Source organism: Podarcis tiliguerta (assembly GCF_965153285.1).
Source record: "Podarcis tiliguerta genome assembly, chromosome: 4".
In the NCBI taxonomy this organism is placed as follows: Eukaryota; Metazoa; Chordata; class Lepidosauria; order Squamata; family Lacertidae; genus Podarcis; species Podarcis tiliguerta.
The window spans coordinates 72,649,847-72,664,301 of NC_139537.1; the positions used below are offsets into that span (position 1 = coordinate 72,649,847).

Genomic DNA, 14,455 nt, shown 5'->3' on the forward strand with positions numbered 1-14,455 from the left:
AGCGATCTTGGCAATTAAGCAGTATATGTTAATAATAAGTAAATAATATATTTGGGGGTTGTTTCTTTGTATCTGTGATTTGAGTTCTTGTACAGTATATGATTTAGCCACTAGGAAGACCTTTTTAAAAGAAAGACCTTTCTGGAGGTCCGTTCTTAACCCAAAACCGTTCTTAACCTGAGGCGTGCTTTCGCTAATGGCTCCTACCGCTGCTGCCGCGCCGCCGGCGCATGATTTGCGTTCTCATCCTGGGGCAAAGTTTGCAACCCAACGTACTACTTCCGGCTTAGCGGAGTTCATAACCCGAAGCATTTGTAACCTGAGGTACCACTGTACCTTCAAGTTAATCACATATGTGTGTGAGAGAACACACAAACCAGCCTTGTATTTACAGAAAGGTGTTTTCCTTGAACAACCTAGAGACAGATCTTAATTCTCACTAGTCATGTTGTATAGGCGGGCTTGCAAACCGCCCCCCCCCCCCGGGCAATAAAAAGTTGCAGCTTGCTTTAATGCAGCTCTACTTGATTGGCTTCCAGTTTAGGCGGGATAAATTTTTTCGGTTGTGTTTTGCTTATATATTGGTCACCTTAAGAATGACGCCTTTTTTGTCTTTCCAGATGAGCAACAAAAGTACAATTACTTACCTGTTTTGACAAGTGTGTACATTTGATATAAAATTATCTGCCTCCTAATTTGCATCATTTTGAGGTTATCTGTGGTTCCTCCCCCTAGGAATGTTCCTTTCACCTGTAAAAGCCATGTGAAAAAATCAATTCGTTATGAACATGTTTGTGAGGAAGCAACTGGACTTAAACAGCCAACAATGTGCATGTAGCTCCACATGATATTTTCTTAAATGGATCCCTATGTGTCTATGGCAGCTTCAAGCACATGATTTCAAGTACCTGGATTAAGAGAGAGTATTGTGTGACTAAAAACACTGTGGCCAGGAAGTTGCTTCCAAGTAGTTTCTAGTGACAGAGTCCATATATGAATCTGATTTCTTGAACTTGATACACACATACACACCCACCCCTTAACTTTATTTGTGACAAATGGTACAATCTGCCATTTGCCCAGAAATTAGGTATTCTTCCCCTGGAAATGACTGCTATTGAAAATAACAAACATCTGAATTTAATGAGCCATGGCACCTGCTGTGTAGAAAAGGAAGCACAAGGCTATTGTTTGAATATGTTGCCTGGCTTGAGAGGGACCGAATGCAATCCAGAGTATCATCTGTGGCTATTTGGAGATCCAAATAGAATTGTGTAGCAAAGATCCATGGCTTTCAGTGGTAGTTAAAAGTTTGCTTAAATTCTCTCAAGCACAGTGTTCCTGGGGTGATATTTAGCACCATGTTTATATGTTCTGGAGAAGGTTGAAAGAGGAAACACGAATGTAAGTGTGCCTTCGCTTTGCACACCCTGGAAAAAGAACTGTGGCTCCAGCATCTCTCACAACATCAGGAACATGCACACACACCCTCTCTTGGATGTGAGGAGAAGGTCAAGTCTTTTATGCTTTCTCTTTTCACTTCCCTCTAACTTCTAAATCAGTCGGCACTATTATTTTGGTAAAAGTTTCAGGTCCCATTTTTATTTCTTAAAATGTTTTATTCCAAGTTCCAGGACTATCTTTCCAATGAATAGTTGTAAGCAACGTTAGAAACTCAGACACATTGGACTTTGTGATATGTATTGATACAATTTGGAATAATTAATATGATATGATTGGTTTGGTAAATGGAAATCTAATAAAAATTATTTGCAAAAAAAGAAAGAAAGAAAGAAAGAAAGAAAGAAAGAAAGAAAGAAACTCAGACACATAAAGTAGGAGACAAAAGGCTCCTTAAACCAGGGTTACTGCTGCCAAAACGGAATGCCTAGTTGCCATTTTGGGGCCAGACAGCTCGAAAGTCATATTTTTAAATATGATTGGGGGGGGGGAGCAGGTAAGCCCTGCCCTACATAATCACATGACAAGATGCACGCACACCATTTGAATGGCACTGCCCATCAACCGGTGGGGGGAGAGCACCCTCAGGTATTATATTGGGGGGTGGGCGAAACCTCCACAGCCGCTAGGAATTGGCTGCTATGTAACTGATATAATTCTAAAGGATGTGTTGCTAGTGTGTGAAACAGTCAAAATCCAAGGATTTGCAGGCATGCAGCTCCAGATGGTGGAGATGTCAGGCAGCAGGCATCTTGACGTGGTCGCAAGTGGTCAATAAGGTAAAGGTAAAGGGGACCCTGACAATTAGGTCCGGTCGTGGCCGACTCTGGGGTTGCGGCGCTCATCTCGCTTTATTGGCCGAGGGAGCCGGCATACAGCTTCCGGGTCATGTGGCCAGCATGACTAAGCCGCTTCTGGTGAACCAGAGCAGCGCACGGAAATGCCGTTTACCTTCCTGCCGGAGCGGTACCTATTTATCTACTTGCACTTTGATGTGCTTTCGAACTGCTAGGTTGGCAGGAAAGTGGTCAATACCCAGGTGCAAAGTGCACCTGGTGCCTGGTGAATTTCAAATGCTGGTTGTAAGGGTTAGGATGATTTGAATTGGATAATATTGTACATGTAAATTTTACTGTGTACGGTCACATAACATCAGGGGCCGGCAAATTTTTTTAGCCGCGGGCCAGTCCACTGTCCCTCAGACCTTGTGGCAGGCCGGAGAAGCGGCACCGGGGTGGGGGGTGGGGAGCTGGAAGAAGAGGTATGGGGGGCAGGTAGTCCTCCTCCCCAGTCCCAGCCGCTGTGCTTACCTTCCCTGGGACTGCCACCACCACCACTGTTGATTCTTGTGGGTAGGCAGAGCGAGCTCTTCCGCTCCGCTTTCTGGCCCACAGAAGCACCAGGGCAGCGGAGGGAGGATGAGCGGCATGAGAGGGCTGGCTCCGGAGATGGGCTGCTTAAAATGGCGCTCAGCCCAGCCCCCTTCCTCCTCTAGGCAGGGCAGGGAGAAGCCAGGAGGAGGGAGGAGGCGGCGGCGGCGGCGGGGGAATGGAATGGCACAGAAAAAAAAATGGCTCAGCCTGAACTAACAGAATTCCCACACCAATCCATGGATAGTCCACGGACCAGATCCTGAAGGCAAACTGGGACCTGATCAGGCCTGCGGGCCTTAGTTTACTGACCCCTGCATAACATGGTGGCATGATGCTCCCCCCTTTTGAATTCATTGTGCTAAGTAAGCAACATTTCATAATGTTTCTGTGACCCAAAAGGTATCAAGTAGGTACAGTATATTGGCGACATTACTGAGATTTCTGTATACAGACTTTGAACTGGTACTGAACTTTCCCCCGAGGCACAATGGATCAGTAGCTGATTCTGAGCTATATACAGAAAAAAACAAGTTAGTGTTGGAAAATGCGACCTTACATAGGTTTAGATGTAGGGTTGACGTTTTTACTCCCAACCAGGGTTATTTGAGGCATAAAATGCTTTTTAAGTGGAAGTGGTAACTTTGTTGCATGACCGATCTCTCTTAAAATTTGATGCCACAGTTTCAAGACTAAATGGAGCAATGCTTTGTATGTTCTTAAATTCTTAAAGGCCTCCTTGTAGACTTCCTAGAAAAGGCCTTTTGTTCTGCCTTGGGAATGTTTCTCCATTCATGTGACTACAACTAGAGAATAAATTACTGTATGACATAGACACAATGGAGGAGATCCCCACTTACACTCCCAATGAGCCAGTGATTATTATTTTTTAAATGGAGCCTGTTCCTCACTCATTGCTTGTTTTTATTATCCTTCACGTTATTTCAGAGGAAAATTGCTTCTGAAGTTACGCTACATAAGTTTGCCATAAGTTTAATTCTTACTTTAGTTAGTAGTAATTTAGGAAGCACATTCATATCTGGATTAACTAATACCAAATCAGGAGATTCATATCTCTGTGTATAGAAACATACTTTCCCCTGTCCCTGTGAAAACACAGTGCAGCCCTTCCTCCTTTGTCTATTTTAAATGGCATTTTAGGCAGCTTTCAATAACTTTATATAGTGGTACCTCAGGTTAAGTACTTAATTCGTTCTGGAGGTCCGTTCTTAACCTGAAACTCTTCTTAACCTGAAGCACCACTTTAGCTAATGCGGCCTCCTTCTGCCGCCGTGCCGCCGGAACACAATTTCTGTTCTCATCCTGAAGCAAAGTTCTTAACCCGAGGTAATAGTTCTGGGTTAGCGGAGTCTGTAACCTGAAGCGTATGTAACCCGAGGTACCACTGTACACCATGGGCATTGTTACTTTATAATAACTTTTCAAGTGGCAGAAGCAGTGAGTCTAACTAACTGATGCCTGTTTAGGGGAGGGTTCAGTAAGAGAGCCCCCCTGCTCTCCCCAAATCTCCAACTTAACTACAGCACTAAAGCAGCATGCAAGACAAATCGGGAATGCTGACTGTCCAGAAATTAGTTTCATTTTCTCCCTCCTCCACAATCTCTTCCCTTTGATGAATAGCTCGACTGGTGTCTCTGAATTTATGTATCTCTTCTTGTTTTCGTCCTGATTGATTGTATCTGTGTTTGGTTGTGACACACACTCACACGGTCTCCCTATGGGATTGGTGCGTGAGAAGCTGCTGCTTGAGGGCTTTGAATGGATTTAGCCAAGAATACATACAGTTCTTATCTTCCAGACCCCCAGATGTGCAATTTCGCTGCTTGTTCCTTGCAAGTCGGCAATGGCCAGCTTTCACTCACTGCCTGTGCATTCAGCGGGATCCGTCACAGACCGCGGCGGGTCACATGAGCCTGGGTTTCTTTCTTTTTGCTGGGCTGTGTGCATGGTCTCATTAGAATGCTGTTGCATCGTCCAATCTCTGTCTGGCAGTGGCGATGACTCCTGCCTCATAACAACAGTAGGATATTTGAGGTCTCCTGCTGGGCATGCGCACTTTGCTCTTTCACTGGGCAAAGAAAAAAAAGACCCCCTTTTTCTAATTCTGTAGAACTCTGGCACAGGCTTTCGTCCAGGGAATACAGCTTTTCTCTGAACAGCCTAGTGTTCCTGAATGCACAGAGTCTCGGGATGATTTTTTAGCAAGGAAAACTGGCAGTTCTGCGTTTTCTTGAGGCTTGTTTGCAGAGGCTTTGAATAGGCAAGGGAAAATGGTAGGGGCTTCCTAGTGTCTAAGGCCAGCAATTGTGGGCGTTTGCCTTCCAGCTGCTCCTCTGTGAGGGCCAAATAGACTGGTGAGGATAGAAAGACAAGCAGGGTTGTTAATTGGTAAAGAGAGGGTTATAGAAGCCTTTAGCAGCACTGTTAAGAGTTCTATTTCTCCACAGTCAAAGACAAAGCTAATGCTTAGCCTCAGAATAAAGTTCCCATCACAGAGGTATTCCTTTGTAAGCCACTTCTGATGTGATGTTCTGGGATAATAATACTTAACACTTTTGCATTCTAGAGTGTCTCTCTCCTCTCTCACTCTGGTGAATAAATAACTTGGCCTATCGCACACATGCATGCAGGTAAATAACCATAATTCATAATAAAAGAATAATTGAATTGTAGAATTGGAAGCGGTCCCAAGAGTCATCTAGTCCAACCCTAAATGACACCTTAAACCAAATTTATGGGTAGAGCAACAGAACCTCTAGATGTGCTTTTTTTATAGCAAGAATACAAAGCTGAAAATGAATGAACTGCAGCAAAAATATTATGTTCATTTTTCACATGGTCTAGTTCTTCCCCTGCCCACCCCCTAATACAGTGGTACTCTGGCTACGTTAGCTTTGGGTAACGTAATTTTGAGTTACTAACGTGGCAAGCCCGGAAATGTATACTTCTGGGTTTCACTTTGCACGTGTGCAGAAGCGGCGCCTCCAGATGCAGACTTTTCGGGGTAAGTACGGACCCCTGGGACGAATTAAGTCCACTGTATTCTTAAGAGGGTCTGTTCTCCAGTCTTCAGAGAGTAGCTGGAAGTGGGGAGGCAGAAAACGGTCCTCCTTTCCTTCCACTCTTCAATTTTAATCTGAAATCCTAGGTGCAGTACTGCGCCCACAGCTCAGAAACTGCTCACGCTAATGAAATTCCCTTGTCGCAAAATGCGCCTAGAACAATGGGAGTTTCGAGCACTGATTTGAATAGAAATGACCATTAGTATTATATTATGATACTATAATAGTAAAAGGCGGGTGGCGCTGTGGGTTAAACCACAGAGCCTAGGACTTGCCGATCAGAAGGTCGGCGGTTCGAATCCCTGCAACGGGGGGGGGGGGGGGGGGCTTGGTCCCTGCTCCTGCCAACCTAGCAGTTCGAAAGCATGTCCACTCTGGCGGGAAGGTAAATGGCGTTTCCGTGCGCTGCTCTGGTTCGCCAGAAGCGGCTTAGTCATGTTGGCCACATGACCTGGAAGCTGTACGCTGGCTCCCTCGGCCAATGAAGCGAAATGAGCGCCGCAACCCCAGAGTCGGTCACGACTGGACCTAATGGTCAGGGGTCCCTTTACCTTTTAATAGTAAAAGATTCCTGCATTGCAGGGAGTTGGACTAGAGGACAATCGTGGTCCCTTCCAATTCTACAATTCTATGAAATCAACAGTTGCAGTTAATTGAAAAATATATCATAAGTTTAAAAGAGCATAAAACACACCAACAATTTTGTTAACAGTATCAGACACTAATAATGTAATATTATACCCACATTAAAAAATTCCTTCCACAGTTCACAATAGACACCTGGTGATAATATATCTAGCCCACATCCAACTTGAAGCAGAATAAGAGGAAAAGATAAAACATGATAGCCACAAAGCAGTTCAGGTAGCTCATCCTCAGGAAGCAGAAATAGAACCTTCTCTCACTAAGGTCCCACAGTCTTGACTTCTGGATGTTTTTACTGCTAACTTTTTGAAGAGTTGATTCTATAAACAACAGAAATTGGTTTTTTTTTTTTGTTTAAAAGAAGCTTATCCACATGACAAGTGTCCCCCTAATTTAAAGTACAGCTGTTCGGCCATGTATATTTTTCCGCCTTAGCTTCAATTACTTGTTGGATGAAAGTGTTTTCCTTTGTTTGCATTGCACATAAAACACAAGAGCCTTCTATCGATCTTGTGTGTCTTTTGGAATAAACATATTTTTTAAAATCACCCAGTGCTGACTTCAAGCTTTTGTGTGCTAAGTGTGCCCAAAGCACAAGCTTCTCAAGACCTTGATTCTTTAAGAGTGACCTGTGGATTATTTGTAGCCTGTGGTGTGCTTTTTAAAGTGTGAATTTTGGGCTCTTCTGAGACTACTTTGTGCATAACTCTGGATGCCTCCCATCAACAGACAATTGAGCAAGTGGCCTCTGTGTGTGTTTGCAAATGCTATATTACCACAATATAATTTCACGATATGTAGCCCATTTTGGAATTGCAACATTTTGATTCCAATATGTGGGTTCTCATCCACAGTAGCGACCACTGATTCAGCAATTCAAATAATAGAAATTGTAGAATTAGAAGGGACCCTGAGGATCGTCGAGTTAAATACCCTGCAATGCAGGAATAGGCAGCTGGCTCATACTGCATTATAATTGAAATTATCTAAAAACTGCTGTGAACCAATTTGGGGAAGAGGTGGGGTGGATGGAATGACACACCTTAAAAAAAGGAGAATGCACCTGGATTCTCAGGGATAGATGAGGGAGAACAGAGTAGTACAAGCACTGGGGTGGAAAGCTAGTATGGGAGCATAATCTGTATGTCTCAGCTTACTCTACGTCCACGTGATTCACTGTCCTTACTCGCTTCTTCATGGTATGGATGATGGAAAGGTCAGTTTGAAGAATTGCCAGCTGGGAAAGGCTTGATTAGTTACCCCCACACAAAAACCACAACTTGGGGAGGATTACTTGGGTGATGAAAGATGCAGCTAATACACACCGTGCATGTTGGGGAGAGCGTCAGAGAGGAGCCCAGCGATGACAGCAATCCTGTATAATGCAGTAATTTGCCCGGAGGCAAGTTGCTTTCTTAATTTAGTATCCCTAGTAATGTTAGTAACACACAACTTGCATTTTGCCTAAGGCTTGTAGAATTCCACATAACAGAATCTACTTGAGCAAGTAGCATCATGGAAAAATCTAATTCTGGCCATTGCTTTATAGAAGCAATGCAATGAGATCTGGTGATAAGACTTGGTTTGAGTGCGTGGATGTTCCTCATTCACCATTCGCTTGGTCAGTGCAGCACCCATGAGTTACTAGTGCCTTTTCTTTCCCTAACCAGCTGCCAAGTGCTCCTAGTTTTTGTTTTTTGTTTTGTTGTTAAATCTTGTTAGGATTGGAGCTGAATAGTATCTACTCTGTGGTACGATTGAGCCTCAATCTCTGAAAGAAATTTCTGCCTTCTTCTAAGCATGAATTTATGTTGGGCTTCCTGGTCTGTTGTCTTGTTGTCTGTGGCTGTTTGTTTTAGAGCATCTTCCCCAAAGGAACAGTGAAGCAGGTATTTGGGGCCTATTCTGACTCTGTGCCAAGGAAAGCAAAGATCTTCCCATATTCTGTTTGATTTGCACAGCTTATTCTGGTCCAGATACAAGTATTTACAGAGCTCGAGATCTTCTGGAAATAATTAATTGAAGTGACAGGAAATACAGTCGTACCTCAGAAGTCGAACTTCTTGCGAAACGAACGTTTTGGCTCCTGAATGCCGCAAACCCGGAAGTGATTTTTCCAGTTTGCGAATGTCCAATTTGCAGGAGCTTCCTGCAGCCAATCGGAAGCTGTGCCTTGGTTCCCGAACATTTTGGAAGTTGAATGGATTCCGGAACGGATTCCGTTCGACTTCTCAGGTATGGCTGTACTGTAATTACTATGTGCATTCTTTATACACAGTCCTAGTACAGTGGTACCTTGGGTTACATATGCTTCAGGTTACATACGCTTCAGGCTACAGACTCCGCTAACCCAGAAATAGTGCTTCAGGTTAAGAACTTTGCTTCAGGATGAGAACAGAAATCGTGCTCCGGTGGCATGGCGGCAGCAGGAGGCCCCATTAGCTAAAGTGGTGCTTCAGGTTAAGGACAGTTTCAGGTTAAGGATGGACCTCCGGAACGAATTAAGTACTTAACCCGAGGTACCACTGTATATAGTTTAGTAGTGGGGGAACCTGTGGACCTCCGTAGGTTGTTGGGCAACATCTCCCAATCAGCTCTAGCTAGCGTGGCCCATGGTCAGGAATGATGGGAGTTATGGTTCTTCATTATCTGGAGAGCCAGAGGTTGCCCAGCTCGGATAAAGAGACAGATAGAAATGCAAGCAACAGGAGGAACTTCTGCAGCAATTCTTGTTAACTTCCAAAACTATTTCCACGAATGCAAGTCTAAGAGCATGTGTTGAAAACAAAAGCAAAAGATGCAGCAGTCACTTTCCTGATAAGCTGTCTCTTGGAAAACAAACAAAAATCCTCTTGTGCCAATCGCTTGTTTGACAGGAGAATAGTTTGGGAGTCCTCTATGCTTTAGAATCATAGAATCATAGAGTTGGAAGAGACCACAAGGGCCATCGAGTCCAACCACCTGCCAAGCAGGAAACACCATCAGAGCACTCCTGACATATGGTTGTCAAGCCTCTACTTAAAGACCTCCAAAGAAGGAGACTCCACCACACTCCTTGGCAGCAAATTCCACTGTCGAACAGCTCTTACTGTCAGGAAGTTCTTCCTAATGTTTAGGTGGAATCTTCTTTCTTGTAGTTTGGATCCATTGCTCCGTGTCCGCTTCTCTGGAGCAGCAGAAAACAACCTTTCTCCCTCCTCTATGGGACATCCTTTTATATATTTCAACATGGCTATCATATCATCCCTTAACCTCCTCTTCTCCAGGCTAAACGTGCCCAGCTCCCTTAGCCGTTCCTCATAAGGCATCGTTTCCAGGCCTTTAAATATAGCTGAAACGTTTCAGTGCCTGTTCTGTGTTGACACGGTATAAGCTGTGATCAGTTTCTTGCCCAAGTCCCAAGATCTTTAAGTATTGCATACATTTATGGTGTACCATAAATTGAATTGCCGTTAAAATAAAGTTTTGAGTGCTATGTTTGGCTTGGGACAGTGGGAATTCTGCACTTCCCACAGTCTTCTTTTCCCATCCCACAGCTTGACATAATTCTCCCCAAGGGCCTGGGGGCTAGTAAATCCAAACTCTTTTCACATCCTATCCTTAGGAGCAGCAGAATGAATTATTAGTTTTAGTGCACTTCGCTGCTTTGTGGAAAACACTGAGTTTTGGAGCAGCAGGAATCTTTTGAAGCTGCTGGGTCATGACTCTGTTCCTCACAAGGAAGAACGATTGCAGATTCTAATCTTCCAAAAGGGCGTGAATATGAGGAAAGCTATATCTTGCGCAAATGCTGCGAACAGATTCCTATCATTAAATACTTAAGTTTGCTTTTTGCTTTTCCAAGGTGTTTCTGTTTCTTCTCCCTCTGCATGTATGCATTTTATTTTTTTAAAAGCACAAATGATGCATTTAAATGAGGAATGTTTGCAGAATGGACAGTGCAAGGGAATAATGAAAGTAACAAGTACCGTATTTTTTGCTCTATAAGACTCACTTTTTCCCTCCTAAAAAGTAAGGGGAAATGTGTGTGCGTCTTATGGAGCAAATGCAGGCTGCGCAGCTATCCCAGAAGCCAGAACAGCAAGAGGGATCGCTGCTTTCACTGCACAGCTATCCCTCTTGCTGTTCTAGCTTCTGGGATTCAGAATATTTTTTTTCTTGTTTTCCTCCTCCAAAAACTAGGTGCGTCTTATGGTCTGGTGCGTCTTATAGAGCGAAAAATACAGTAGTTCCTTTCTAAGTAGGCCTTTTGCTCACCCGACACTGCTTTGTGCTCTTCATTTAATCTTTTCTTTAATTCTGAAATTCTCTCTCTCTCTCTTCTTCGGTGCACCCCTCTTCAACTCATAGTAAGATTGTGGGAGGGACATGAGTCACTCTTCGTCTTATATAGACTGTTGCTTTATTTCCTGTAACGAGATGAAGAAGAGCTCCGGAGTGATTATAGAACTAAATTACTCAGTGAGCAGAGGTTACAGTGCTTGGATTTTCTTTATCAAGTCCCCCCCCCCCCCACTTAAAGAGACCGAGAAGAGTTTTACTGGTGTATTGAAAGTGTGTTGATGTGGTGGCAAGAGCAGATCATCTATCATCAAGGGCAAGTTTGATTCACTGCTTGAAGGTTCCACAGCCCTTGAAAGCAATTCATTCTGTAGCCCATAGCTACCATTCTAAAGCCTGAAATGAGGCTTTTACACTTACAGACACACACACACACACACACACACACACACACACACACAATTAAAAGAACACCACCCTTTTGGATGAGACAAATAAGTTCATTCTGTTCAATTTCTCTTATTGGCCAATCAGATGCTTCTGGCAAGCCTTTCAAGAAGGCGTGAAGGCAATAGCTCCTTGCCTTTGGACATTAGCTACTGGTGCCATTCCTCATGGTTGTAGATATAACATGGCGGCAGTGGCAGGCAGAGTGCAGGGAAGTTCGCAAAGGCTCTCCTGGCACCAGTCCTTTCAACCTTGCAGGACATTTCAGGTTGAGAGGTTCCATGTGGAATGACATCAAAGAGCAGTGCTGGTAGAAACAAGCAGTTTCCAAGGAAAGGAAACCACATTCCCATCTTTGAGCAACTTCCCATCAGCCGAGGGTGTCTTCATATGTGGAGTGGGTGGGTGTGGCTTGCCCACGTTGGTCTGGTAGGCCACATTTGACATGCATGATGTTAAACATAGGCTTTGTGGTCCAAATTGCATAGCTTCAAAGAACATTGTTTTACTTTTTAGGATGCGGAATCTGAGGTTAGCAGGATCAGAGGCGGATTCACTGAAGGCTGATAACTTCAGTTTCTAGTAATCTCTTAGTGCAATTTTTAATAAAGCTCTTGTTTGCTCAGTTCCAGAACAGGGGTGGGCAGACTTCTGTCTTATCAAATCCCCTCCTATTTCCATTTCCTTTTTCTGTGGTCTAGCTTTAGAACTTTACCAGGTGAGGTTAATTCTGACATGCATGTACATAACTCAGTATTGAATGGCTGGACAGCTTACTTGATAATTCACAGCTGAAATATGATCTTACCTTACATTGCCATCTGATGAGAGGTAAAGAGCTGTATGTGAACTCTCCCATTGTCATTTGGGTTCTGGAAAAAAGAAGCTTTTGCATATTTTGAACACATTTTTGATGACCTGCTCCTTAAGATCTATTGGGAAGGCCCTATGGCTCAGGAATGATTGGTTCTGATGACAGAAAGAATTTTCTCTCTGGTCATACACAGATTGTGGAACATCTTTACCTGTGAGATGCCTCTCATTGTGAAACATTTTTTCTTATTACTTTTATGCAACAATCCTTCATCTGTAAAACAATTTTATCTGCTGAGCCTATCTTAATTTTCATCCTACTACTGTTGGATTTTATTGTTGTAAGCTGGTCTTGTTACACTGCAGTTGCATTGGAAAGGGAGGGTTGTGTGGGTGTGTTTGTGGCGCATTACATATGTGTGTGACACACCACACATGAATCACTGAAATTTCTCGGGTTGCCAAGGGTAGATTTGGATTTGTTTGTTTGTATCTAATCATCAGACCTTCACAAACTAAGAGTTTAACAAAGGGAGTTATGCATGCAGGTCCCACTATCCAAACACTCACTATATGAAAATACAGGTATCCAAACTTTGCTGTACACACACCACAGATTCAGACATCTGAAACAGCTGGACGTGCATTTAGTACAGTGGTACCTTGGGTTACAGACGCTTCAGGTTACAGACTCTGCTAACCCAGAAATGGTACCTTGGGTTAAGAACTTTGCTTCAGGATGAGAACAGAAATTGTGCTCCGGCGGCATGGCGGCAGTGCGAGGCCCCATTAGCTAAAGTGGTACCTCAGGTTAAAAACAGTTTCAGGTTAAGAATGGACCTCCAGAACGAATTACATTCTTAACCCGAGGTACCACTGTACTGCAAACAAATAAACAGCCTTGAACAATTATTATTTTTTGTGTTTTGCTGGTCCATGGCACTTGTTTCATAAGAAACTGTGGTGGGTGGGTTAAGGAAGGAAGGAAGGAAGGAAGGGGAGAGAGGTCAGACAAGAGAGCATTTCATAGAATCATAGAGCTGGAAGGTACCCAAGGGTCTAGTCCAACCCCTGGCAATTCAGGAATCTCAGCTGAAGCATCCATGACAGATGACCATCCAACCTATGCTGAAAAACCTCCACGGAAGGAGAGTCCACAACCTCCCGAGGGAGACTGTTCCCCTTCCTTGTTTGCCGTTGCAAGGTTTCAGAGGGTTTCCCCATCCTTTTGTGATCAAAATTCTGTGGTCAAGAACCCATTAGAAATTTCCCCACAGGAATCAGTGGAAATTCTTGACTTGTTATGTGAACACTTAACTGACAAGCGGTTTGCTGAGAACGTGTCACGTTCAGATAGCAAGACATGTCTGTATATCTATATCCCATTGGTAGAGAGTTAGCATAGGAAAAGGTAGCTTACAAGAATACTAGTGCTACATAATGTAAAAAGTAAATGATTTTTTTTTATCTCTTAAGTATTTTAAAACTATTATCTCCTAGTTATAAGATGCAGATTTTTGTTGTGTGCACATTTTTATACTGAGGTCCAGCTCCAAGGGCCTTTTGGCAGTTACCTCACTGCGAGATGTGAGGTTACAGGGAACCAGGCAGAGGGCCTTCTCAGTAGTGGCGCCCGCCCTGTGAAACGCCCTCCCATCAGATGTCAAGGAAATAAACAACTATCTGACTTTTAGCAGACATCTGAAGGCAGCTCGGTATCGGGATATTTTTAATGTCTGATGTTTTACAATTTTTTATATATGCTGTAAACCGCCCAGAGTGGCCCAGCCAGATGGGTGGGGTATAATAATAATAATAATAATAATAATAATAATAATAATAATGTAATGGAGGAGTTAATGGGAAAGCAATTCTGTGGGAAATGGAATAACTTTTCTGTTGTCTTTTATTTCACGCATGAATGGAATGGCTAATGGTTCTTTCTTCTTTTCTTAGGGTCGACATGTCAAGACAGGCCAGCTTGCAGCTATCAAGGTTATGGATGTTACTGAGGTAAGTTCAGAGTCATCATCCCTTTCTTAAGGAAAGCATAAAAGGAATTTATTCAACCCTGAACCCTTAATCTCTTCAGGAGGAGAGAGATCTTCACAACAGCATGCATGCAGATCTCTGGATTAGGGCCAAAATGAAAAGAAACACGCACTCATCTGATAATGTCGGCGTCATCACAATAAACCTATACCCTTTTTAGGTTGGAAAGGAAATGGACCCAATAAAGATCCCAAAGGCCTTTAAACGCAGAAACATCTGCTAAAATGTTGAGCAGATTGTTGGCAGAATTCAGCAGTGTAAAGCAGTAGTTGTAATGGACTCGGGGGGGATTCAGCTTCATAT

General features: G+C 43.4%; 1 protein-coding gene across 4 annotated transcripts in view; it reads left to right on the forward strand.

Moving 5' to 3' along the window:
* The window catches only part of MAP4K4 (mitogen-activated protein kinase kinase kinase kinase 4), a 129,056-nt gene that overhangs the window by 41,089 nt on the left and 73,512 nt on the right, over positions 1 to 14,455 (forward strand). For all 4 annotated transcript variants that reach the window (XM_083438185.1, XM_083438186.1, XM_083438187.1 and 1 more), the window contains exon 3: positions 14,057 to 14,113. In XM_083438185.1, coding sequence (XP_083294311.1) covers positions 14,057 to 14,113 — 57 coding nt within the window. The remainder of the gene's footprint in view (positions 1 to 14,056; positions 14,114 to 14,455) is intronic.